At 51.7% G+C, this 27,045-nt stretch overlaps 1 protein-coding gene and 1 non-coding gene across 10 annotated transcripts in view; one reads left to right on the top strand and one right to left on the bottom strand.

The window, feature by feature from the left end:
- Positions 1–27,045, bottom strand: part of CUX1 (cut like homeobox 1) — a 465,511-nt gene that overhangs the window by 69,735 nt on the left and 368,731 nt on the right. For 5 of the 9 annotated variants that reach the window (XM_055292664.2, XM_055292665.2, XM_055292668.2 and 2 more), the window contains 3 exons: positions 24,797–24,855; positions 20,787–20,835; positions 19,068–19,164 (listed from right to left, as the gene is read on the bottom strand). In XM_055292664.2, the coding sequence (XP_055148639.1) occupies positions 19,068–19,164; positions 20,787–20,835; positions 24,797–24,855 (205 nt within the window). Of the gene's footprint in view, positions 1–9,528; positions 9,586–10,119; positions 10,286–12,462; positions 13,299–14,491; positions 14,594–15,802; positions 15,869–17,365; positions 18,038–19,067; positions 19,165–20,786; positions 20,836–24,796; positions 24,856–27,045 lie in introns of all 9 variants that reach the window. The other 4 variants (XM_063646291.1, XM_055292663.2, XM_063646292.1 and 1 more) reach the window with 1 other exon arrangement.
- Positions 20,469–20,598, top strand: LOC129490908 (small nucleolar RNA SNORA48). Its single transcript, XR_008660378.1, has one exon. It is a non-coding gene; the product is annotated as a small nucleolar RNA SNORA48 (small nucleolar RNA).

Genomic DNA, 27,045 nt, shown 5'->3' with positions numbered 1-27,045 from the left:
GCATGGGGCTGGGGCCTGGGTGTTGGCATGGCTCCGGGGGGCCGTGACAACTCAAAGGCAGGGCTGCCCTGTAGCAGGGAGAGGACATCAAGCCAGTGTATATAGGTTCACTGAATTTAGACCAGAAGAGGTTTCAATGGAGCATGGACACTCCATGCAGCCTAGGCCAGGTGGACTATACATTTTCCAACAGCCAAACCTAGTAAATGTGGCTTCCATGCTGTCACTGATTTGCTGATTCAACTCCTGGGCTCAGGCAATCCTCCTGCCTCAGCCTCCTGAGTAGCTGGGACTACAGGCGGGCACCACCACGCTCGGCTAAATTTTAAATTTCCTGTAGAGATGGGGTCTTGCTATGTTGCTCAGGCTGGTCTCAAATTCCTGGACTCAAGTGATCCTTCCGTCTTAGCCTCCCAAAGTGTTGGGATTACAGGCGTCAGCCACCGCGCCTGGCCACCACCTTCTTCTTGATTGGGGCAAATCACCTCTTATCTCTGAGCCTTGGTTTACACCATCCATAAGAGGAGGGAACCATTTCCACTTATTATTATTATTATTATTATTTTTGAGATGAAGTTTTGCTCTTGTTGCCGAGGCTGCAGTGGAGTGGCGCGATCTCGGCTCACTGCAACCACCTCCGGGTTCGAGTTATTCTCCTGCCTCAGCCTCCAGAGTAGCTGGGAATATAGGCATCCACCGCCACGCCCGGCCAATTTTTTTGCATTTTTAGTAGAAACAGGGTTTTACCATGTTGGCCAGGCTGGTCTTGAACTCCTGACCTCAGATGATCCACCCGCCTCGGCCCCCGAAAGTGCTGGGATTACAGGCGTGAGCCACTGCACCCGGCCTCACTTATTGATTAAGGATTAAGGTCATCAGCTCTGTGAGTGGCACAGAGACCACGCCAGCATGTGGACTCCCTTGTTTTATTCCCACCCCCCGTTTCTGCAATCACCTGAGGGTTTCTAGGCATTTAATCTTCTTCATTCCTTCGCTAGAATTCAACCACTGAAAACTGAAGTCCTCATTTGCTCCTATGACCTACTTTTGCCTCTTGTACTGAATGCTCAATGTGCTGTAAATTCTGTTTTCTACGGAAAGCCTGAAGGGGAGAGAACAGGATGTGTCTATAAGCTGGACTGGGCCTGTCCGGCCTTTTCAGAAGGGGAAACCAGGGAGCACCAGGATGGAGGGTCCAGGGAAAGTGATGCGAAGAACGAGAGTTATGTGACCCCTCAGCCTCGACGGCTGTTTCTAGCCTAGTTGGCCTGGTTCCATACTAGCTCGGCCCCACATGGCCTGAGCAATGACCTAGGCCCTATAGTCTTACTCTGGAAGCTCAGGGTTTTGTGTCCACTTTAAGGAATTGGTCAATGAACAGGCAACTTCCAAGGATGGAATAGCATTTTGTAGAAGTGGAGACTTTGGAAAGGCACATATAGATCAACCTCTCACAGGACTGAGGCGCCAGGAGCACCCTGCACCATCCACAAGGGACAATCTCCACCAAAGGAGGTGAGAAGATGCGACTAGATTCTGTTTTAAAAGCAGACATCTGGCCGGGTGTGGTGGTGCACACCTGTAACCCCAGCACTTTGGGAGGCCATGACGGGTGGATCACCAGAGGTCAGGAGTTCGAGGCCAGCCTGAGCAACATGGTGAAACCCCATCTCTACTAAATACAAAAAATTAGTCGGGTGTGGTGGCACACACCTGTAATCCCAGCTACTTGGAGGCTGAGGAAGGAGAATTGCTTGAACTCGGGAGGCAGAGGCTGCAGTGAGCCGAGATCGCGCCACTGCACTACAGCCTGGGTGACAGAGCGAGACTCCCTCTCACACATGTACACACAAAAAGAGAAAATTCTCCATGTGCTGATGGAGGAAGGTCCCCATGGTGTGTTACCAAGTGAGAAAAGCAAGGCAGACAGCCTTTTTGAGGCCTGCACGCCCCCCAACTGCGTGGAATAAATATTTAGATGCATGGCTGTCCTAAAGGACACATGAGAAACTGGGGATGGTGGTGGGGCAGGGGCAGGGGTGGGGTGTGACAGGAGGATGAGGGAGGGCCGGTGACTGATTTCTTAAAAAGATTGTAAGTTTGAATGCTTGCATTTTGTAACTATGGTGCATTTTACTTCTTGGAAAAAATCCTGCAAATCATAATAAAAACAAAAAAGTCAAATAAATCAGTGACTCTGGGCCATGACTTCTCCCCTCTCTTTGGGTGAGGCACAGGGACAAATTCTGCTCTAGGAACAGAGACTTTGGGGGCTGAGTTCTGGCACAGCAGCCTTCCCCAAGGGTGTGTGACGGGTGGTGCTGGGAGGTGGGACTGCAGGGTGCTGGGGTGGTGCTGGCGGCCTGCGTAGGCCGCCTTGCTCACTTGATGACAGCGACGTTTGTTGCTTTGAAACAAAACCTAAAGTGGGCTGTGGTACTCAGCACTGGCTGCCCGGGACGTGCAGGATCTGTGTGTGCAGGGTCCCCTAGGCTGGGCTGTCCCAGGAACAAAAGAGCCTCCACACGCCCGTGTTCTCCTGCATAAATGTCACAGGGTGCTGGTTCCACCAACATGTGGCCAGCCCCTATCGTGAATCCCACAAGCATCTGGAGGGGCTTAGGGAACTGAACAAGCAGGTCACGCACAGTGACAAAGGGGCTTTCCGGCAAGGTCCCCAAGTGATCCCTACACATCACACATCAAGGAACTTTAGAGAAGCGCATGTGCCCTCCTTCCTCCTGTGGCTCTCGGGGCGGCCCCCAAGCCTTGTCTCATCAGCCGGGACTTCCCGCGCTGCTCATGCGCAGCCTGCCTCACTTGCCTCTGAAACAGTTCACGGTGGCACAGCCAGTCCCTTTGCATCTCAGCTCAGCCGAGATCAGGTTGAGTTTTTTTTGTTTGCGTGTTTTTTTTTTTTTTTTTTGAGATGGGGTTTCGCTCTTGTTGCCCTGCTGGAGTGCAATAGTATGATCTCGGCCCACTGCAACCTCAGTCTCCTGGGTTCAAGCAATTCTCCTGCCTCAGCCTCCCGAGAAGCTGGATTACAGGTGTGCACCACTACGCCCAGTTAATTTTTGTATTTTTACTAGAGATGGGGTTTCGCCATGTTGGCCAGGCTGGTCTCGAACTCCTGACCTCAGGTGATGCACCCACCTCGGCCTCCCAAAGTGCTGGGATTACAGGTGTGAGCCACTGCGCCTGGCCGAAAAGCCGATTCTTTAATGTCTCCAACTGAAGAGGTATTCTTTTTTTTGGGGGGGGACAGGGTCTCGCTTTGTTACCCAGGCTGCAGTGCAGTGGTGCTATCATTGCTCGCTGCAGCCTCCACCTCCTGGGTTCCAGTGATATTCTTGCCTCAGCCTCCTGAGTAGCAGGGATCACAGGCGCATGCCACCACACCTGGCTTATTTTTATATTTTTAGTAGAGACCGGGTTTCACCATGTTGGCCAGGCTGGTCTCAAACTTCTGACCTCAAGTGATCCACCCACCTGGGCCTCCCAGAGGGCTGGGATTACAGGTGTGAGCCACCGCGCCTGGCCCCTGCCTGCTTTAGACAGTGCTGTGGAATTCCCAGGGGTGCAATCAGCCCCTCCTGTCCCTATGAACATGCTATCCACATGCCCCTGACACTGACTGTTAGCCATGAACATGGGTGAGCCAACTGCTTATCAAGGACACTGCTTTAGAATCTTACTGCAGAGTTCAAAGCTCAGGAGCCCTGGACAAGTGTTCCTGGATGTCTGGTGGGAACCAGCTAAGAGCCATGACCATGATACGCACGCACATTCAAAAGGAACGTGGACCTGTTTGTGATAGGGGCTGTGGCCACAGGAATCTCCTGGTTGTACAAGGTCATGGACAGCCCATGGCCCCGTGGGCTTCACGTCAAAGAGGGGCACACATTGGACCACCCACATTAGAGACAGACCATAGCAGCTGTCTCCTCAAAGAGGCAACTGATACTCTTGTTGGCTGACTGGGAACAGCAACAGGCAACAGAGAAGACTTGGAACTCATCATTCCTAACACGCCAGGAAAGAGCTGGGTATTTCACGATTCAGCCAATTGCAGGGGACCATCCTTCCACCTGGATAGCCACAATACACCTGAAGCCAGCGTGAACGCAGATGTAACAGCTTGTTAGCCACAGCAATGAAATGCTCCCACATTAAAAAGTTACAAAGTGGCCGGGTGTGGTGGCTCATATCAGTAATCCCAGCACTTTGGGAGGCCAGGAGTTTGAGACCAGCCCTGGCAACAGAGACCCCCTACTTCTCCAGCTTACTTGGGTATTTGGAAATAAAGAATAAAAAAGGCTGGGTGTGGAGACTTACACCTGTAATCCTAGCACTTTGGGAGGCCGAGGCGGGCGGATCACCTGAGGTCAAGAGTTCGAGACCAGCCTGGCCAACATGGCGAAACCCCATTTCTACTAAAAATACAAAAATTAGCCGGGTGTGGTGGCAGGCACCTGTTGTCCCAGCTACTTGGGAGGCTGAGGAAGAATTGCTTGAACCCGGGAGGTGTAGGTTGCAGTGAGTCGAAATCGCGCCACTGCACTCCAGCCCAGGTGACACAGCGAGACTCTATCTCAAAAAACAAAAACAAAAAAAAAAAGAAAGAAAGAATAAAAAAGAGAGAGACCCCATTTCTACAAAAAATAAAAAAACCAGCCGGGTGTGGTGGAAAGTGTCTATAAGTCCCAGCTACTCAGGAGGCTGAGGAGAGAGGATTGTTTGAGCCTGAGAGATTGAGGCTGCATTGAGCTGTGATTGTGTCACTGCACTCCAGCCTGGGCAACAGAGTGAGTCCCCGTCTATCTATAAAAAATAAATAAAATAAATAGAATAAGATAAAATAAATTGCTAAATGATCAGAAGGCCACACTCTGAGCAAACAAGCCTTAATGAGCCCCCACCTCCTCTACGAACATTTGCTATGGTTAAGTAGTGTGAGGTCCAGGAATGAGGGATGAAGCCTGGAATGACTAACAGACAGAAGGGGCTTGCAGAATCAGTCCCCAAGGACCACCTGCAACTCCATCTTGAAATGAAGCTTTCCAAATGAGATCAAAGATGGCCCTGGTTGTAACTACACCCCCCTTTATACCCCAAGGTGTTGAGCATTTTGCAAGAAGCCAACACAAAAATATTTGTAGAAAATTAAGACATACCAGGAAATCTATGAACAGGTAACTGATCTGAAGATTTGTCTTTTAAAAACCCTTTATCTTAAAAAAAATTACTCATGACTGGCATGGAACCTACCGCTCACCTTGCGCCTTTTCAAGTCCTCAACAGCGTCTAAGAAAAAGTGGTAGGTCACTAGTGACGCTGCTGCTTAAAAATGGCATCAAATTTCCTTAATGCCCAAGGCCGTCACCCCATGCTCGGATTCTTAGAGGAACATTCAGAACCAGTTGTATCGGCCAAGAGGAAAAAGTGATGATGTGAATGAAATGTCAGTTTCTCCCTCCTTTTTGGCAAATTTGGCATCTAAGTCATTAAGGAAAATGGAGGGACAGACAGGGCAACAGAGCCCAGCAGGAAGAGGCTGACGGGAGCTCTTCAGTGAGGAAAAGAAAACAGACTCCTGGGCCGGCAGCTTGCTGTTCAGATGGGTGAGGCCACTGTAGCGCAGGGCACCTGATCGCCATGGTAACCGAGCACAGAGCCATCCGCCCCCACAGACTCCACTGTAAGCCCGCTTCCCTTACTGCAGGGCTGTGGCTGGCTGAGCAAGTTGTCCAAAGTCCCTGCCTACCTGGGAAGGAAAACCAACCGCCAGTCTATCTTCGAGGCCCAGAATCTCAAGCACTGAGCGTTTCTCACTGACATTCAGGAAGAAGCCAAGCCAGGCTTGCAATGACCTTCCTGCAGACATTGGTTCTACCACGGCGAGCTACTTGAGGCAGGCAATGGAGGGAGCATCTTCTGGGTCTGGGGGCCTCTTGAAAGGATTCTGGGGTAGCCATGGGAAGAATAGGGAATCAGAATCCTGTAGCAATCTTAGGACAGAGGCTCACTCCCCTGCTTCAGGGGCAGCAATGCTGGAAGCTTCCACAGAGACACTGTCAAGGAAGATTCTAGAGTCTCTCATGTCACTCATCCCAAGGATTTACTAAAAACCACTGTCAGAAAGCAACTCTATTTTTCTAAATTAAATTCCATATACTAAGTGGGACATGGTGGCTCATGCCTATAATCCCAGCACTTTGGGAAGCTGAGGTGGGTGGATCACCCGAGGTTGGGAGTTCAAGACCAACCTGGCCAACAGGGCGAAACCCCGTCTCTACTAAAAATACTACTAGCTGGGCGTGCTGGCGCATGCCTGTAGTTTCAGCTACTTGGGAGGCTGAGGCAGGAGAATCGCCTGAACCCAGGAGGCGGAGGTTGCAGTGAGCTGAGATTGTGCCACTGCACTACAGCCTGGGCGACAGAGTGAGACTCCATCACACAGACACGCACAGACACACACACACACTCCATATACTGTGAACATAGCTTTTTTAATTTTTTTCTTTCTTTTTTTGAGACAGGGTCTCCATCTGTCACCCAGCTTGGACTGCAGTGGCGTGATCTTGGCTTACTCCCGCCTCAACCTCCCGGGCTCAAGCAATCCTCCCGCCTCAGTCCCCCAAGTAGCTGGAACTACAGGTGCGTGCCACCACACCCGGCTAATTTTTGCATTTTTTGTAGAGATGGGGTTTCACCATGTTGCCCAGGCTTATCTCGAACTCCTAAGCTGAGGTGATCTGTCTGCCTTGGCTTCCCAAAGTGCTCGGATTACAGATGTGAGCCTCGTGTGAAACTCCCTTGAAAAGTAACCTCTGATAGTAAAGATTCAGATGAGGAAAGCCATGTGATAATCTCTTTTCTTTCTGGCAAAGCCCTCCTAGTCTTCCTGGTCCAGAGAAATATTTTCACTTAGCCATCATTATGCTATACAATTTTTTAAAATTTTCCTGGCCAGGTGCAGTGGCTCACACCTGTAATCCCAGCACTTTGGGAGGCCGACGTAGGGGGATCACCTGAGATCACAGGAGTTCGAGACCGGCCTGGCCAACATAGTGAAACTCTGTCACTACTAAAACTACAAAAATTAGCTGGGCATGGTGGTGGGCACCTGTATTCCCAGCTACTTGGGAGGCTGAGGCAGGAGAATCACTTGAACCCGGTGGGGTGGAGGTTGCAGTGAGCTGAGATTGCACCACTGCACTCCAGCCTGGGTGACAGAGGGAGACTCTGTCTCAAAAAAAAAAAAAAAAAAAAAAAAAAGTTTCCTGCCATGTAAGAAATCTTTTTCCATTTTTCTCCCTAGTCACCATGATTTTTGCTTCTGCTGGTGGCTTTCCTATGACTTCAGGGTTTTGGGTAAGTGATTTGTGCTCAACCTCCCCTCTTGCTGGAATGACATGGAAGGGGGAGACACACCCATCTGCTGCCTCTTCACAAAAACCACTGGCAACTTCTACACCCTGTTCCGTTTCATCCAGGGGCTCACTGCCTTTTTCTCTCTCCTGCTTCCAATCTGCGAGATTGCCCAGGAGTCTTTAACTTTATTCTATAAAGCCAATTGATATTTTACAAATATCATTTACATTCCTCTTAAGAGCCTAGTGTGTTTTTCTTAGGTTTGAAATGTGACTGTTGTGCGAATATTCCAGCACAGTGGCGATGATCTGTTACAATACAAAGTAAAACGTGATTCTTCAAGGGTTTGTTCCGTCACAGAGAAGTTGCTTCTGGCATCGATCGTTAGCAGGCCTGGCACCAGGGGAGACTTCCTGTTTTATGTAGGACGAGGGTTTTTTTTTGTTTTTGTTTTTGAGGTGGAGTCTCGCTCTGTCGCCCAGGCTGGAGTGCAGTGGTACGATCTCAGCTCACTGCAACCTCTGCCTCCCGGGTTTCAAGCAATTCTCCTGCCTCAGCCTCCCGAGTAGCTGCGATTACAGGCTCCCGCCACCAAATCCAGCTCATTGTTTCATATTTTTAGTAGAGACGGGGTTTCACCATGTCAGCCAGGCTGGTCTTAAACTCCTGACCTCAGGTGATGCACCCGCCTCGGCCTCCCAAAGTGTTGGGATTACAGGCATGAGCCACCGCACCTGGCCTAATGAGGGGTTTTGATCTAGAAAACATTAGTCACTTTCTGCCAAGTTCAGTCCTGCCTCAATGGACTCAAATACTCTTGTGAGTTTAAAGAAGGCCAACTTCCCGTTAGAGCAGGGGGTCAAGGCGAACTTTCCAAGCAGACGTCCATAAAACTCCAGCACAAACAGCTACGTCCATTATTTCCCCTGAAGTATTCTGAACTCGAGCCAGTGCTGGATTAGTTCTTGGTACTTTCTAATTAAATTGGCCAAGCCAGAATGAGCGATCCCTTCTTCCGATGGGCGCCCGCTCCACCTAGATGTCCAGCCAAGAAGACCCATGGCGCGGGTGAGATGCAGCCTCCTGACCCCCACGTTGGTCATAATCAAATCAAAACACGGAAAACATGCAGAACTCTCAACTGGGGACTTGGATGCCACCGAGGTGCTCTGGCTGCATCTGTGTGAGGGTTTGGGCTCTTGCAGAAGCAGCAGCCACTGCCACACAGCTGTTCCCCGCGCTACACGTTCCCCCTCGTGGAGCTTGCGGCAAGCTGGCGGGCTTCGTGCTCCTGTTAGCTTTGTTTGTGTTTTCAATGAATCAATGGGATATGGAGACGAATCAACATGTTTAGAAAAATACAGAAAGGGAAAAAGAGGACCAGCTCACAGTGCTGGCTGTTCCTAAAAGCTGGCTGTGAAAAGCTCAGCTCCAAGTGTGGGATCGGCGCAGGAGAAGGGAGGCGGGGGGCGCAGGAGGGAGCCTGGGAGCCGTGGCCACGGGTCAGCCTCGGTGGGCTGTGCCCAGGCACCGTGTGGCAAAGAGAACAAGTGTGGTTGGAGACCTCGAGGCTGTGAAATGCAGACAGGAAGGAGCCCGAGCTTCTCAGCCTGCAGCCACCACCTGCTCCCAGGCTCTGATCTCAGTCCCCAGGTCTCCATCCGTTCGCACCTGAGCTGTCTTCAGGGGTTTTCTGGCCATTTCCTTTCTGCTACCCTACCTTTCCCACTGCTCAAGCTCCAAGCTCCCCATTTTCCTGCTCAGAGGCTGCCTGGATGTTTGGGTTAGACAAGAAGTCCCCGGACACGACCCCGCCAGGAGAGGGACGTGTGCCGTGCTTTGTCCCTTCCTATGAGACGGTAAGCCCCCCGAGTGGGGAATCTGTCTCCGACTTAGACCCCAGCCCTGAACACAAGGCTCTGTGACAGTGGGTGTGCAAACCTTGGCAGAGTCCCTCCACGCACTGTCGGCCTGTTCTCCTTTAGAAACTGACACAGAGAGGGACCCCATTTGCAGACAGGATGTCATATTTCAGCTCCTCAAATCCAGAACGTGGGGTCCCTTGGAGTCTCCCCGGGAAGGATCAGAGCACGGGACAACAGAAAAGGCAGTGAGACATTTCATGCAAAGCAACAGAAACTGGCTGCTTACCTGAGCTCACACAGCCCTGCTGCAGCGGGTCCTGGAGCGACGTCACGGAGTGGAGGACTAAAGTAGAAAAAGGTTATAATTAAAGGAAGGAACGTGGCCCAGGGCTTAAAGCTTCCTAACTGAATGTGGCAAGGCCCGGGGAGGGGCGGGCATGGGGACCCGTGGGCCGGGGAGGCGCTGCTGTTGCAAGGCCAGGCCCCCGGGCCAGGAGCAGGTGAAAGGTTTTGCCTGTGACATCTTCCACTTTAGTACCTTTGGCTGACTTTCTTTCCTGACTCCCTGATTCAGCTACTTGACTTTTACCTGTATTTATGTATAAACAGCATTTTTTAAATTGGTAACTCATTTTCTGCTGCTTATAAAATTAGACAGGCATGATCTTCTCTCCTAAACACTAAAGTCAGTCCCACAGCGACAGGTTGTGGAGGAAGGGGATGGTTCTGTCCCCCAGCACCAGCCCACGGTGGGGAGTGTGGCTGGCCACCTCCTGGGGCGGCCTCCTCCCTCTCTGCATAGCCCAGGTGGGGCTGCTGTGACCAGGTCCTTGCTACAGTGGGGGCAGCCCCTCTCCTGTGGCAGGACCCCCATTACCTGGCCCTTGCTGCTGGCCCTGGACGGGTAGAACACCCTGGCCTAGTTCGCCATTCAGCCAGAGCTGCATCCGGATGAAGGGTTCTCGGCCTTTCTGCGTCAGCTTGCTCCACGGTTTCGGTCGGGACAGCATGTCGCTGACGCTGCCCTGGGACAGGCCCAGCACCTGGAGTAGCACCGAACACACACGGCCATTAGTGCCTGGGTATTAGCATGATGCCACAGATGCTGCTGCAATGCACACGCAACACGCAGAGGGCGTGTCTAGGGCTGACTTCAGAGCACAGAGCTGCGGCCTGGTGGCAGTGACAGCTTGTGGGCAGGGAATACGCATTTAAAGATCAACGGTGGCTGAGACCCTGGCACAGGGGGACTTTCGGGTGAGCCATGGTTACAGCCACAGCTCTTAGCTCCCAGGGAGGGAAGAGGGTCTCATCCCAGGGTCTTGATCCTGCCAAGACGGCAGGGCTGTCACCCTGACACCCTGCGGAGGAGGTGTGTACAAGCACCTTGCTCTTCACCTGGTGGCGCCGGGAAAGGCTAAGGTGCCAGGGACAAGATCCCTCCAGAGGTGGGGCGGTGGGACCGGGGAAGCTGGGGTCCTCTGCAAACGCCGAGCCAGGCCAGCATTTAAAAAGGTCTGCTTACTCTGACCACATCCTGATCAAAGGTGGGGGCCCAGAGGTGAGCTGGTGGGACCTGGGGAGCCAGCCTGGGAATGACATTCCGCCGTAGATGATCGCCGAGTTGCGTATACACACCCGAGTTTTCTGACGCTCCCATATGGCCATACATATGTATAGGCACAAACACCCCCCACAGGACACAGATGCCGCCCTGGGATATTTAGGGGCTGCATCCGATCACTCTTTCGAAAAGTTCTCAAGTTCCAGAATAAAACTGCACTCACGGGCCAAACAAGTTCAATGCTATTAAGTCTCTGCTAAATTTAAGGCATGAGCACGAATGTCTATTTCAATGTTCTCAAATGGTATTTTTACAACACTGAACTAGAAATCTTAAGGGGCTTGAAATACTCATCCTCATTTCTAGTCGCCCCCCCTTCACCTTTTGCAAAATCAGGGCAAAGTTCGCCATCGGACACCACCGGGATTCACAGAACAGCATACGGCAAACACTGAGTGGAAGGCAGGGCGGGGAGTGTGGGGACGGCACCATGCAGGGACCCTGGCTTGGCAGGGGAGGGGGTGGGATTCGTCCCCTGCTGATCCAGCCACGTGCTCCCTCAGGAAGGTGCCTTTTAGGGGAGAGGGGTGCTTCTTCTATTCAGCACTCCATTATTTAATCTAAAATGGTAGGGGGTTGGGAGGCCAAGGTGGGCAGATCACTTGAGGTCAGGAGTTCGAGACCAGCCTGGCCAACATGATGAAACCCCGACTCGACTAAAAATAGAAAAATTAGCTGGGTGTGGTGGTGGGCACTCGTAATCCCAGCTATTCGGGAGGCTGAAGCAGGAGAATCGCTTGAACCCAGGAGGCAGAGGTTGCAGTGAGCCGAGATAGCATCACTGCACTCTAGCATGGGCGACAGAGTGAGACTCCATCTCAAAAAATAAATAAAATGATACTAGGACACGATGTTTATTTTAGATTTGGCAGGCGTGGTTAACCCTCATTCTCCTGAATCTCAGTGACCAGGAAAGTGCCAAGAACAGAAAGGCCTAGAAGCTCGTCCATGCACGATTACACTTTCCTGAGCCAGGGAAGGATGATGGGGAAACATGGGCCACCCTGCTTGGGCCATCCCCAAGCTGTGTGTCCCCGGGCAGGTTGCTTGACCTCTCTGACTGAACAATATCCAAGAGTTACACAGAAAGGAACAATAATGCTCTCTGCAGCTTTTTCTAGTAAGTCCCTTTTGGCTCTCTGTGTACTGGTGGTCCCTCTGTGTGATCAGATCAGATCTTTTTTGGCCAAAGAAGCCTGCAGGGGTGCCTCTCAGCTCCCCTTGGCAGCAAAAGCTGGATGTGGACTCGGCTGCTGGCCAGCTTGGGGCAAGTAGTTAACGTCCCCAAGCCTCGGTGTCCTTCCCTGTCAATTGGGGATTTTACCATCCACTTCCCAGTGTAACTGAGAGGTCGAAAGGGCAGCATGCAGGTGAAAGGCTGAGCCTAGAACCTGGCTGCAGTTGGGGCTCGGCAAATGGGATCAAGGGCTGGAATGTTCACCAGCTGCACCTTGGAAGTCTGGGAACAGAGGATGCCTTATGCTCCGCTCTTGGGTAAACTGCAATGGGTGAGGGTCACAGGCTCCGGGATAGATACTTGGTCCTCAGCAAGGAGAAGAGACAGGAGAACCAAAGCCCCCAGATCAGATCCCTTACCTTCTCCCCGAAGATTCTCTGGCAGATGCCGTTCTTGGCCAGCTTCTCCTTAACCTGCCGGGTGAGCTCGATGGTGTCCACCTCCTGGTACATGTAGACCTCGTACTGCTCGGGGGTCAGCGGGGGAACGGAGGGCTTGGTGGGCTTGGACATGGGCACGATCGGGGAGGATGGCAGGGGGCTGTTCTGCGGTGTCTCACTGCGGCTGGCCCCAGTCAGACTCAGCTCTGAGCTCTGGGAGTATGGGGACTCGGCACTGGGCCACTCCTTCCAGTACTCCGAAGACGAGGGTCCCTGGAGCTGGCTGCGCTCGGCCCGAGGCTGGCTGCCACCACCGCTGCCCTTCTCTTTCCCGCCACCCGTTTCTTCAGCCTTGGCCTCCTCAGAGGAGGTGGCGTTTCTTCTCTCCGGCTGCACCGCGCTCCACCAGTGGTCCTTCCAGGCACCGCTGCGGCCCACCTCGTTTTTCACCTGTCTCAGGACCCCTTGTGCACAATCGGCCGCTCCCTGGGGGTCCAGCACAGGGGTGTCCTGGGCCTCCTTTTTGAGGGCCGGGGGGTTCGGCAGAGCAGAGGCACCAGCCTCAGGAGCTGCGGAGGGCTTCTTCAGGGAGATGGCGAGAGGCGGGTAGCTGGACACGGTGGGCATGGGCGAGGTGGACAGAAGCTTGGGGGTGAGGATGGTGATGTCACCCTGGGACAGCGGTGCCTGCTTTAAGGTAGGGTCGAGGGCGGCCTGCTGGGCCTCCATCTCCCGGCGGGCTTGCTGCAGGATGGAGCGGATGGCGTCATCGGAGTTCCCGCTGCCGGATGCGGAGGAAGGCTGGGCCGGCTCTGCTGCACGGAGAAACAGGGGTGAGAGTGTAGCACGGCGGCCCCCTTCAGCGGGGGACATGCTTCTCATCCTAACTTGACCTACTGCAAAGTGTGGGTTATTTGGGAGAACCACACTGTGTATTTCCCCAGCATGGCCCCTGTCAGTGAAACATTCAGGCATCTTGTCTGAACCAAGGACCAGGGCCTGACGCTACAGCTCGATGACCTGGTGGCCTTTGGTACACGCAGATGTAGAGGGTAATAAAGGAGGTGTCAGTGAAAGTGCTCCCTGACGTGCCCTCCTGGGGCTCGTTTCCCGATAATTTTTTTCGTTTTTTCTTTTTTTTTTTTTTTTAAGAGACAGGATCTCACTCTGTTGTCCAGGCTGGAGTGCAGTGGCACGATCACAGCTCACTGTAACCTCCACCTCCCTGGCTCAAGCAATCCTCCCAGCTCAGCCTCCCAAGTAGCTGGGACCACAGGTGCATGCCACCATGCCTGGCTAGTGTTTTAAGAGACAAGGTCTCTCATTACGTTGCATAGGCTGGTCTTAAACTCCTGAACTCAAGTCATCCTCCCCCATCAGCTTCCCAAAATGCCAGGATTACAGGTGTGAGCCACCGCACCTGGCCTCTGATAATTTTTATATTTAGTATTCATTTTCCTGTGCTATATTCTGAAATGCAAGTGGTTCTGTCAAAGTTGAGGAGCGTAATTTCTGTGAATAATTACAACTAGGGCCAGGCACGGTGGCTCACGCCTGTAATCCCAGCACTGTGGGAGGCCGAGATGGGCAGATCACTGGAGGTCAGCAGTTTGAGACCAGCCTGGCCAACATGGTGAAACCCCGTCTCTAACAAAAACACAAAAATCAGTGGGCATGGTGGCACACGTCTATAGTTCCAGCTTCTCGGGAGACTGAGGCAGGAGAATCGCTTAAACCCGGGAGGCAGAGGTTGCAGTGAGCTGAGATCGTGCCACTGCACTCCAGCATGGGCAACAGAGCAAGACTGCATCTCAAAAAAAAAAAAAAAAAGGTAACTATTAGGCAAATACAGATCACACAGACCTGCTTCTCTCTACGTGCCTAAATGCTTGAGAACAGGCATTCATTACTGTTTAAAAAAAATAGTTAATTACTGCTGACCAGAGCACTCATGACAATTCTCTTAATTAAGTTTGGAAGACAGTGGGTGAAGAAATGGAAGCTGTACCAGTTTTCTGCACTTGGAGCTCCCTCTTGGCTTGCTCTAGGATGGACTTGATGGCTTCATCAGAGCCAGTCTCCGAGGCTCGGATCCGGGTGGTGATGTTACCTGTGGGGAGAAGTTGCGCCAATGACATCAAACCCAAACCTCGGACAAAAATCAGCGCTGCGCGAAGACATCATTCTGATATATAGCCCCGGGTGGGGGCTGGTGACACAAGGAGGCAGACGTGGCCTCCCAGTGGCCTGTGTTTGCTGTGAGTGCAACTTCACAGCGACACTGGGCAGGAGGGATTTCCTGCTCAGTTGACCTTACGGTCAATGTTACTCTGCCAGAGCCGGACACCACCCGTGGGTTAGTACCCAGGAGAACCGATCATTTAATCCATATATATAAAAGGCGAGTGATTAAAAGGCAATGTTTCTCATGAGTCACTTAGAAGCAACTGCTGTGGCTTGGGACTGACTCTCCTCGGGGTTAGACGTTTATTGGAGGCTGGGGTCCCACACAGGATAAACGGGAAAGGAGGGCAGAGGGTTTGAGGCTGATTGTCTATCAATCATTCAGAGGCACAGGGTGAAGAAAGACAGGCTTAACTTAAAAAATTGTTTGCACCTATTAACACATAATATCTTTTTAAAATTTACAAACGAGGAAAGGAGCCTGCAGAAATTCCTAAGGGGGGAGGATGGATTCTTTCGGCCACATGGTGATGTTTTGTGCAGGCACACACACCGACGAAAATGAAGCTACTATGGCCCAGGGGCCGGCCCCAGCTCTTTTGGGAAGCCACCCGGATAGTTTAATTTCTTACTATCTTCCTAAATAGGAACCACTGCATTCAAAACAAGTATACCACCATTTAAAAACAAGTATGCCACCGGGATGATGTGGGATGTGTCCATTCTGTAGGACCTTGAGTGTGTTTCCGAGTTAAAAATACAAGGAAGCAGCAGTATTTAATTTGATGGGGTCACCTGACTTTTCTCAGAGCAACCACTGTTATTTTTTCAACTGCATCTGAGAAAAACGGGGGACCGGGTAATTAGGATCTGAAGTGGGCTGGGATTCAGACTCGGGCGACTTAGCTTAGCAATGCCTCTTCTCACCCCCGCCTGCGCTCGGGAGAGGGCAGGCAGCTCGGGAGGAAGGGGCTGGGTGTGCTTGAACCCGTGCCTTGTTTTATACTTACTAGCTGTTTTTCCATCAGGTTCCAGGCCAGAATCACACTGCACAGTTTTAACCCAAATACACAGCTAAGGACATGCTGCTTCCCTAGGTGACTGACTGCAAAGAAAACGCCTGCCTGCAACATACCTTCAGACCCATTTCTTCGTTTCGGTACTTCCTGAAATAGTCTGTTCAGGCTCTGGCCTGGATTCTCTGTTGAAAAACAAGTGTGGTAAGAACAAAACAATCAGGGGAATGGTGGTGTTGACGATATGGGCTGTGTGACATGAAATCTGAGCCGCCTGTCGCTAAAGAAAGGGCTCAGGGCTGCCTGTGCAACTCGGGAGTTTCTAGAATCTTCTGAGAGGCCCTTCCCTGGCTGATCGGCCCGCAGAGGCCGTGGCTCTGCTGCAAAAGGAGATGGGGGAAATCTAAGTAGCGACCTACGGCAGCGAGGCCAGGGAGGTCCACGGGAGGGTGGACTGCCTTGAAGGAGGATCACCCGCCAGCCCCCAGAACAAAGCTCGCATTAATCATCCAAAGACATTCAATTTCGGTTAACATCCTCATAAAACACTGCATGTTCTTGGTGCAAATTGGTGCTGTTCAAAACATCTCCCTGCTCTGTTTGAGTCTAAATTTCAGGGTGTTTCAAATAGGTCTGATGAAATGACCCCTCTATAGCTCTGTTGATGTGGCACATTGATCCCCTGGTCTTAAACAGAAAAGGAACTTTCTTTTTTGTTTTTTTTTATTTGAGGCAGGTTCTCACTCTGTTGCCCAGGCTGGAGTGCAGTGGCTCAATCATGGCTCACTGCAGCCTCCACCTCCTGGGCTCAAGCCATCCTCCTGCCTTAGCCTCTCAAGTAGCTGGGACCACAGGTACACGCCACCACGCCCAGCTAACCTTTTGATTTTTTTGTAGATCAAAATATTACAAAATATATGTTGCCCAGGCTGGTCTTGAACTCCCGGACTCAAGCGATCCGTCCACCTCAGCCTCCCAAACTGCTGGGATTATAGGCGTGAGCTACCGTGCCCGGCTGGGATTTTTGAAATTATGAATGTGACTGACATTTTATCTTTTTATGGAGGGTGGGGTAGAAAGGGTGCTTAAATGAAACTTTTGTGTATTTTACTCAAGCCAGGCCTGTTTTACTCATAATGCTAAACAAATCACTAATGGACTGTGAACAATGTAGGGAAGGTGGCCATGGGACACGCCTTCTTCTGTGGGGTGGGAAGAGGGGAGGTGTCATCTGTGATGTGTTCTCCCTACAGAACCAGCTTTGCATGACGATCGAGCCCAGTCAACGTTGCTGCTATGGGGCTGGAGGGGACTTAAGGGCTCCTCCCAAAAGGGAGACCAGCACCCAAGGCCAATTGGACCCATGGCCACTAAGCATACCGAGACGCTATACATCATGTAATGCAATTCCCTCTGATACGATCTCTAGTATTGAAATATTATAGGGTTTCCTAAGTACGGAGTGCTGAGTGCGTTTCAAAGGCCAGATCTCCCAAATCTAACAGCCTTAACTCATGCCGGGCCACCCTTGAGCTCTGGACGTGGCAGAAGTAAAGAGAACTTTACCTGATGTGATGCACAAATGTTTCATCACGCACACAGACACACACACGCATACACACACACATGTGCAACTCTGTGACGGGCTCACACGCTGGCGCCACCCAATGCCAGTCTCTCACCTCTTTGTCTGCCTTGGATGCTACGGAGGGCCAGGATGTTCTGCTCATCGGAGAGGAACTGTTTCATCTTGTGAAATGGCTCCTTGCCGCGAACAGTCAGTTTATTCCATGGCTTGGGCCGGGCCAGAATCTCGCTCACGGACCCTTGAGACAGTCCCAACACATAATGTCCGAAAATACGTTGTCCGATATTGTGCTTAATCAGCTGCTCTTTGACCTGCCGGGCGATTTCTGCAGTGTCCATCTCCTCGCCCTCGGAGACGCTCCCAGCACTTTCTGACTGGCTGGGGGATGGGGCCATGCCATTGACATCTGGGCTTTGTTGTAATGGACTTTGGGAAGATATGGAGTTTGTGCTGTATGGACCTGTTGAAAAAATCATGCTTGTGCTTCCGGCTTCCTGCATAGCCTTGGAGTAGAAGGACTGCATTAGCTGCCGCTGGAGAAGAGAGTTTAGTGCAAATTTTCCTGTAGAAGCCAGGGGTAGGCTGGGGCTTGCCAGGGATGAGCTGAAAAAGTCTTGACTTAACCCCGCTGGTGAGAACTGGTGTGTACCATTAGTATTGGAAGCCTGCTCCCCCGGGTTGCGGGGCAACTGAGAAGGAGGGGGGGCCGGCAAAGATCCCGGGCGCCGACTTTCAGGCTGGTCTTTCCCTTTCCTCCTGGCTGACCCTACAAGGAAGGGCAAACAGAATGCATTATGGGGGATTCCAAAGGGGGAAAAAAAAACCAAGACCAAAATGCAAAAGTTTGCCCCCGCAAAAGGGAAAACAAAAAAAAGTGCAGGTTTTTTTTACAAGGGCCAATGAGGTGGGTTGGTTTGTTTTCCGATTAAATTTGTAAGTCAGCCAAACGAGGCTTCCCAAAACAAGCAACATGCATTCATGTTTGCGCCTTTCTTGTACGTTGCAGCCTGGAGAGTCCCCTTGACATAGACTCAAACTCCTAGCGTGACAAGGAGCCGGTGACACACACAGGGAAGAGTTGACGGGTCGCGGGCCTCTTACTGGGCCCACTGGCCCCGGCCGGAGGAGCAGCAAACACTGACATTTTAGGACCAATGGATTCGCTCGCACCTCTTGCTCTGCGGCGGATGCACCGTACCGAGCCCCCTGGATGTGAAGGCGCGCGCCCGTTTTGAGAATGCAATACCATTAGAGCCCGAGACACCTGTACGCGTTTTACCAGCTGCCCAAACCAGAAGCACAGTCAGTGACGCCACCATTTGGGGGATGAGCCAAGAAAGGCTAAGGATGCGGGACGCGTCCCCAGGGGAAACCTGACCAAGGAAGAAAAACCTCTACTGGACCCGGCAGGCCCGGGGCTGTCCCTGAAAACACCACCAGAGCGAGGCTGGGTTCACACTGCCCCTGGCCTCTGTGTAGCACAACCAGACACAGATCAGAAAGGCCGACGTCCTCCGAGCTGTCCCTCCCGGGGATTCCAGCCGCACTGCCCCTAACTGACCTCCGCAGAGCCTGTGCGGCTGGCCCGTCTCGACATCCAGCTTTAAGCAGGGCGGGGAAGGGAAGGGAGGAGCGGTGAGGAGGAGGACACCCAACACGCGTTAGTCAAAGGTTCTCGTCAACCGGCGCTTCTCTGGCCATGCATCTGCCCAGACACACGATTCACCTTCCTCTTCCTCGACCGACCCCTGGAAGCGAACCAAGCACCGCACACGCGCGAAGCCCGGCCAACCTACCGCTCAGGTCACTGTTGGAGATGCGCAGCGCGGCGTTCTCGGACTGCAGCGAGCGGTTCTTCTCCAGCAACAGCACCTCCAGGGGCTTGGCCGCATCCTAGAAGGGGCAGAGCGGGAGTCTCACTGCGGGGCCGGCCACCCACCCGCTTCCCGGGCCGCGAGGCCCGGAGCCCTGCCTCCTTCATCTGTCCGCGTTCCCACCCAGCTCTCGATCTGATTAGGAAGTGGGCTGCGGACAGCTGATTTTCCCCCAAGACGTTTAACACACGTGGAAAACAAGTTCCCTTTGGAAAGAATGGATTCTAGTTGAAGTCATTTTCCTTCTTAGACTTCCACAGCTTCTAAAAAATTAATTATTCTCTCATCTGTTCTCAAACTCAAGCGACCTGAACCCGCGCCTCATTTGGCCATAAGACTGGCTGCCAAGCCACAAACGTCTGTCCGAATGTTACTGTAAAGGGAACTTCTCTTTTTTTTGCCAGCCACAAAGATGTTGGCTGTCTTCTGGGCATCAGGAGTCAGATTCCACTTAGGATGTCAATTTTATTTGATTTGATTTTTTAATTTTTTGAGACGGAGTCTCACTCTGTCACCCAGGCTGGAGTGCAGTGGCACGATCTTGGCTCACTGTACCCTCTGCCTCCTGGGTTCAAGTGATTCTCCTTCCTCAGCCTCCCAGGTAGCTGGGATTACAGATGTGCGCCACCACACCCAGCTAATTTTTTAAATTTTTGGCAGAGATAGGGTTTCACCATGTTGGCCAGGCTGGTCTCAAACTCCTCACCTCAAGTGATCCACCCACCTCAGCCTCCCAAAGTGCTGGGATTATAGGCGTGAGCCACCGTGCTTGGTCTGGGATGTCAATTTTAATTGGCAACCAGATGACCCTGGGCCACTGTCATCCTTCCCTTGTGCCTTCTCTGCTGAGGCAGCGTGTAACTAAAGTTCCTAAACCAATCCATTTTTGGCTGCTCTTTAATACAATTAAAAAAAAAATAGAGTCAGTCTCACTCTGTTGTCCAGGCTGGAGTGCAGTGGTGCAATCATAGCTCACTATAGCCTTGAACTATTGGGCTCAAGCGATCTTCCTGCCTCAGCCTCCCAAGTAGCTGGGACCACAGGCATATGCCATAGTACTTGGCTATTTTTTTTTTTTTTTTTTTTTTTTTAATAGCGATGTGGTCTTGCTATATTTCCCAGGCTGGTCTCAAATTCCTGGCCTCAAAGCAATCCTCCTGTCTTGGCCTCCCAAAGTGCTGGGATTACAGGCATGAGCTACTAAGCCTGGCCTTCTTAAACACAATCTGAAATTGTTTTTTATTTATGTTCTTAGTACCTGCTCAAGTGAAATCACAGTTTCACTTCAGTTACCAGTTTGGAAAACACTAGCTTTTCTCTTTTTGCCTCTTTTTGTTAAAGATAATTTGCTTTTTGGTAGTGCCCATCTCCTATCAGTTAGGGATGAAGCAATCCCTTGTTCATCCCCAGCTTGGCTTTTGATCTATGCCTGGTTCATGCCTTGGACACATGGAAGAAAAGGAGAGACAAAAAAAAAAAAGATAATTTGCTTTAACTTGGTTAAATGTTCTCGAAGTATGACTCATCGGCTGTAAGCGAGAGGTCTCGTAGAAACAGTGAGATCGTGGGATATGCTGGAGGGACCAGTGGTAACCAGTGGCGGGGCTGACGCTAGTGCTGACCATTGAGTGAGACACGTACCTGTGTCCCAGCGCCCTCGGACGGTGCAAACTCCATGGACTTCAGAATGCTGCAAGAGCACGACAGAGGGGTTATTTTATTTATTTTTTGAGACAGAGTCTCGTTCTGTCACCCAGGCTAGAGTGCAGTGGCACGATCTTGGCTTACTGCAACCTCTGCCCAGTTCAAGCGATTCTCCTGCCTCAGCCTCCCGAGTAGCTGGGATTACAGGCATGTGCCATCATGCCCAGCTAATTTTTGTATTTTTAGTACAGACAGGGTTTCACCATGTTGGCCATGCTGGTCTCGAACTCCTGACCTCAAGTGATCCACCCGCCTCAGCCTCCCAAAGTGTTGGTATTACAGGCATGAGCCACCAGAGTGATTATTTTCTACTTATACCTTTGACAACAGCCACATTAATAAGCATTAACATTACAATTTTCTGCTCTCCAGGAACTGAAGAACTGTCAACTTTAACAACTTCCCTGGCAGTAATAGAATCTGATAATGTCTCTAGAATAACTATTCAACTAGCAGTTGGCTGGCAAAAGTTTCTTGCCTAGCATGTAAATCATTCCATATGGAATCACACCAGGTCTGTTCAGAGTATAATTTTAAAGTTTAATACAGACATAACATTGTTGCAAATGGAATGTATTTGTAAAGCTTAAAGGGAAGGAAAAAGTTGTAAGGAGAAGCCAGAGAGAGGGGAACCTACCAGGGTGGCCACTGCCCACACCTCACTCCTAACTGGCACCTACCTGGGGACCAGGGGACATAGGCAAAGAGCAACGTCCTAGACTTGGATGACTCAGAAGCGAGGTGGGCAGACCTTCTCTACAGCCCCAGGTTGGGGAAGGAGCGCAATGACAAAGGTGTGGCAACAGAAGGTGACTTCTCCCTCCCTTCTTCTCACTGGCACTGAAAAGGGCCGTACCCTGATCACTACAGTCTCTGGGCTGTCTCAGTGAGTCCAGGTCCCCAGGATTATTACTGTTTCTCGAGTTCCTTTTGCTGTGGATGTCCCTTTTTTGCTGAGTTTACCAGGGAGAAGACGGGAAGTGAGGCTATGTGGCTTTGAAGGAGCTGCAAGTGTTTCTTTGAAATACCAAGGATGGAAGAGAGAGACCCAGAGCAGGCTAGCTGGACTGTGAGGTTTACGACTCGCAGGTGCAGTGTCAACCAGACCTTTGCCGTGTTCCTGCAGCCACGATTTCGGCCTCTGTCCCCCTAGTGTGAGCCACCACACCTGGATAATTTTTGTATTTTTAATAGAGATGGGGTTTCACCATGTTGGCCAAGCTGGTCTCCTGACCTCAGATGATCCGCCCGCCTCAGCCTCCCAAAGTGCTGGGATTACAGGTGTGAGCCACTGTGCCTGGCCAAAAGGGGTTTCTTAAGATGGAATCCTGTCCTTTGTTTCCTATTTTCTTTAGGATTATGTAATAAAAGACCACGTGTCTCTTTATTTATTCTACAGATCTCTACCAGCAGCCTGCTATCTGCTTGTTGCCGTGGGGAATCAGAACCACTCCTGGTCCGTACTCCAGGAAGTTTACAGGCCATTACAGGTAATAGGCAAGACTCCAAGTGGTCCATTAAGGCAGAACTTGTGAGGACCCCAGCAGGAGGGATCTTGATGGGTTGGAGACCACGTCTCAGCGTCATGATGAACAAGCATTGGAGAAGGGCCCTGAAGGGACAGGGTGTCTTGTGCTGCGGCACGTGAGGATCTGAGGTCAGCACCCCCTGTTGCGTGGCGGTGAGGAAGTGGAAATGGGACGATGTTGAGAAGGGGACACAGGCAAGATCCCAAGAGCACAGCTGGTTCACCAGGAAGTGGGAAGCTAGGAGCACATTTGGGCAAAGAAGCCACCTTAGTGGGGCTTCCAGATGTGCACATGGTGGTGGGGCCTGTAGTGTGCAGATGCAACAGAAAGAGTCAGCAGGAATGCCGTGACAAGCGGGTCTGGTGAGGCAGCCCTGCAGTGGGGGTAGGGGCAGCCTGTGACCCAGAAGGCTGTGGATGAGAGGGAGTAGACCGGTATGTGTTGCAGGCTGGAGCCTGGAAGCCTCAGCTCCCAGGGGATGAAGTGAACGTGGGGGTTGGGGGAGAAGAGGAGGAGGAGGCGGAGGAGGAAGAAGAGGAAGAAGAGGAAAAAAGAAGAGGAAGAAGAAAGAAGAAGAAGAAGAAGAAGACAATGAAGACGACAACTAACTCCCAGGGTGAGGCTGGGCAAAGGCCTTTGCAGCAGAGTTTCTCTGGCTCAAAATTAAAAGGCCCAATTTCTTTTTCTTTTTGGAAGAGGGAAGAAGAGGGAAAGGAAGGAAAGAATGGGATAGGAGAGGCAGGTGGAGAAGGTTGGCCAGGTAATGTTTAATAATAAGTTACATGTAATCCCAGCACTTTGGGAGGCTGAGGTGGGTGGATCACCTGAGGTCGGGAGACTGAGATCAGCCTGACCAACATGGAAAAACCCCATCTCTACCAAAAATACAAAATTAGCCCAGGGTGGTGGCTCATGCCTGTAGTCTCAGCTACTTGGGAGGCTGAGGCAGGAGAATCGCTTGAACTCGGGAGGCGGAGGTTGCGGTGAGCCGAGATTGCACCATTGCACTCCAGCCTGGGCAACAAGAGCAAAACTCTGTCAAATAAATAAATAAGTAAGTAAGCAAGTAAGTAAGTTACAGAGGCTGGAACTGTTAGAGGGATGTAGGGGTCTGTCCGAGGAGGTGCCGGCAGAGGCTTTGCAGCTGGAGAGGGGATGAGACCTCTCGGCGGGGAGAGCATGGTGGGGACAGGGACTACGAGGGCCAGCAGACGCCAGGGAGGCTGGGGGTCCCAGGCGAGAGAAGAAAGCTGGTCATGGAAGTGAGATGGTTCAAGAGGACGCCCGATGAGCTTTTCTTAGCAGAATGGAATTAACAATACAAAGAAAACATGGTGAGTGGGTGTAGGCTCATCTTAAAAGGAGAAATGGAAAATAGCAAGAGAGAAAGGGGCTGATGGGACAGCAGGAGGGGCAGGAAGGAAGGGACCCAAGGTCTAGGCGGAGGGGGCAGCCTGCAGAAATGGGAGGTGGCACCCAAGACCAGAGGCGGGAGTCTGTCCCTAGCAGAGGGCTAGGGCATCTGTGGATAGTGGTTGGGGTAACTGTGACAAGGGCAGGGAGGAACCCCCGAGGAAGCCTCAAACCAGCAGGGCTCCAGCCGCGAGAAGCATGGGGGACCTGTGGGGCTGGTCACCATGTCCTAGGCGACCTTCGTTTGCAGTGTTTAATAACCTAGGAGTGAGGCGGGGATGCCAGTGGGAAGGCTTGGAATGGCTGACGATCCAGGGGAGCTCTACGAACGTAGAGGGTCTGACCACAGGCTCCAGGCTTGTAGGGGAGGTCAGTGAGCCTGGAGCATGATGGATGTGGGGGGACAGGTAAAGACCAGGACCTGGGAGCTCCAGAGTGCCAAAGCAGGCTCAGGGTGAGGAGGCAGAGGTGGGGGCTGCTGGCCGAGAAGGGAACTTTGAAGCTTGAGAACTGAGAATGCCATCATTAGCCCTGAAAAGATGATAAGCTTTTGGCTACAGCCTCACAGATGGAGAATAGAGATTGGAAGACAGAGTTCCCGAGGCCAGGAGGCCAGGGCAGCGTGAGGCCATATGCCCACCTTCAACCCGAAAACGTTTCCCTCCTGTGCTTTGTTTCTGTTTGGGGAATTTATAGTTGCAAAACAAGGTCATATTTGATCATTTCTGTAAAAGCACTATGCCCCTGATTCCATGCGTTCTGGAATACCTGCATGCACAGCTTTTAGCAAAAGTCCAAAGAATTCAGGGACAGGCCCGAGGGCAAACGCCCACAGTGTTGGGTAGCTCAGGACACCGTGGAGTGGCAGAACTCTGGCTGCATTTAGGGGCATCTGCGGAGCCAGAGGGCAGGGGGCCAAGGCTGCCTGTCACCGGCCTGGCATTGTTAACAGATGGCCCTAATGCGCCCCAGCTTGTGAGGGGCCACAGGGGTCTCTGTACTTACTTCAGCTCTTTCTTCACCTCTTCATAGTCAGCCTGGCCTTTGAGTTTTTCTTCCAGTTGCTGAAAACAGAGAAGAATTTGATCAGTGGCCATGCCTGACAACAGGTCGATGGACTTCACCGATGGCATTCACTGCGGAACAGCCAGCTGTGCCTGCGAGGGGAAGCTAGCCCTTGCGAATGGAGTCAACAGTGCTGGGGCCATCTTTTGTCCCTCACGCTCCTGGTCTGCCCAGTGTGAGTGCGTGCCCAGGCACGGCAATGTGTGTAGGGATGCTGTAAGGTTGTAACGTACAACTCAGCAAAAGCAGAATGAAGGCTGGGTGTGGTGACTCATGCCTGTAATTCCAGCACTTTGGGAGGCTGAGGTGGGAGGACTGCCTGAGCCCAGGAGTTTGAAACCAGCCTGGGCAACATGGTGAGGCCCCACCTCGACAAAAAATAAAAAAATTAGCTGGGTTTCTGGTACATGCCTGTAGTCCCAGCTACTTGGGAGGCTGAGGTGGGAGGACTGCTTGAGCCCAGGAGTTGGAGGGTGCAGTGAGCTATGATTGTGCTGCTGCACTCCAGCCTGGGTGACAGGGTGAAGAGTGGAGACCCTACCTTTAAAAAAAAAAAAAAAAAAAGCACCCACCCCTGCCCAAAAAAAACCAAAACAAAACAAAAAACAAAAGGAAGAATCTTTGCAGAGGTGAAAAGCAGAGGAGGAAAAGTATACTTTGTAGGCAGTGCCATGAAACAGCAAACAGAAGGAGTAGAGGCTTTCCTGGTGTCTGAAAAGCAGTGTGTGGTTTTAAACAAAATATGTTAGGCTGAGGGACTCATATAGCTGGTTGTCAACACCTTTGGGAGGACCTCCGCTAACAAGAGACACAGCCCTTTTGTGTTGAGAGTAGGCATCAAATAGGCATCAGGGCAAAGGCCTTTGCACTCCTGAACCCCTGGATGCTGGGGTTTTAGGAGCAGGGGCCTGTTCAGTCGGGTGCTTGGTGGCTTCCCTGACAGCCAGCTGGTCTGAGTCCTGCGAGGAGGGCCCTGCCCGAGATGCTGCTCCCTCTCAGTGGCCTAGGGGAGGGATGGCACATTTCCAAAGTATGGTGATGCTCCAGTGGGCTCCAGAAAGGTCTGTGAGCTCGCTGGGGATTGATGTGGTCTGTTTCTTTTTTTTCTTTTTAATCCTTTTTTTTTTTTTTTTTTTTGGTAGAGACGGACTCTCGCTCTGTTGCCTAGGCTGGAGTACAGTAGTGTGATCTTGGCTTGGCTCACTGCAACCTCCACCTCCCAAGTTCAAGCAATTCTCCTGCCTCAGCCTCCCCAGTAGCTGAGATTACAGGCATGCATCACCACTCCTGGCTACTTTTTTGTGTGTTTTTAGTAGAGACGGGGTTTTGTCATGTTGGCCAGGCTGGTCTCGAACTCCCGACCCCAGGTGACCCTCCCGCCTCAGCTTCCCAAAGTGCTGGGATTACAGGTGTGAGCCACCCCACCTGGCCTGATGTGGCCGTTTCTGCCCACAGCTCTGCAGGGCTTTCTTGTGAGAGGAGCCATTGCTGTGGGGTGGTCGTAGGGGGTGCTTTCTTCTCTGAAGGTGTTTTTGGACTAGTTTGCTTTCGATCTTTTCTAAAGGGAGCTCCTTGGAGGAAATGAGGCAACTCTACATAAAACAAGAACATGGAGAGGCGGTGCCGGGAGGATGTTCTGGCCATTCAGCATGTTTCCAAGCTAGAGGTGAATAAATGTCATTTCCGGTAACTTCCCTTCTACAGGGTTTCTAGGTATTATGCTTCTTCTTCTTCTTCTTCTTTTTTTTAAAGAGAGACAGGGTCTTGCTTTGTCACCCAGGCTGGAGTGCAGTGGTATAATCATAGCTCACTGCAGCGTCCAACTCCTGGGCTCAAGCGATCCTCCTGCCTCAGCCTCCTGAGTAGCTGGGACTACAGATGCACATCGCCACACCCGGTTATTTTTTAAGGATGGGGTCTTGCTCTGTTGCCCAGGCTGGTCTCAAACTCCTGAGCTCAAGTGATTCTCCCACTTCAGCCTCCCAAAGTGTTGGAATTACAGGCCTGAGCCACCATGCCCCGCCGTATGTGCCCTTTCAGGTTCTGCTTGACTAGCCATGGCTAAGACCACAGTTTAAAGCCAACTGAGAATATTCTAGACTTTGGGGAGGAGATGGCGCCATCCAAATCCCAACCCACCCACTATTTTAAAAATTCAGGGCTGGGCGTGGTGGCTCACGCCTGTAATC

This window comes from Symphalangus syndactylus, chromosome 9 (assembly GCF_028878055.3).
Source record: "Symphalangus syndactylus isolate Jambi chromosome 9, NHGRI_mSymSyn1-v2.1_pri, whole genome shotgun sequence".
Taxonomy (NCBI): Eukaryota; Metazoa; Chordata; class Mammalia; order Primates; family Hylobatidae; genus Symphalangus; species Symphalangus syndactylus.
Note: the sequence above shows the minus strand (reverse complement) of the source record. Positions and strands in the feature narration are given on the sequence as shown.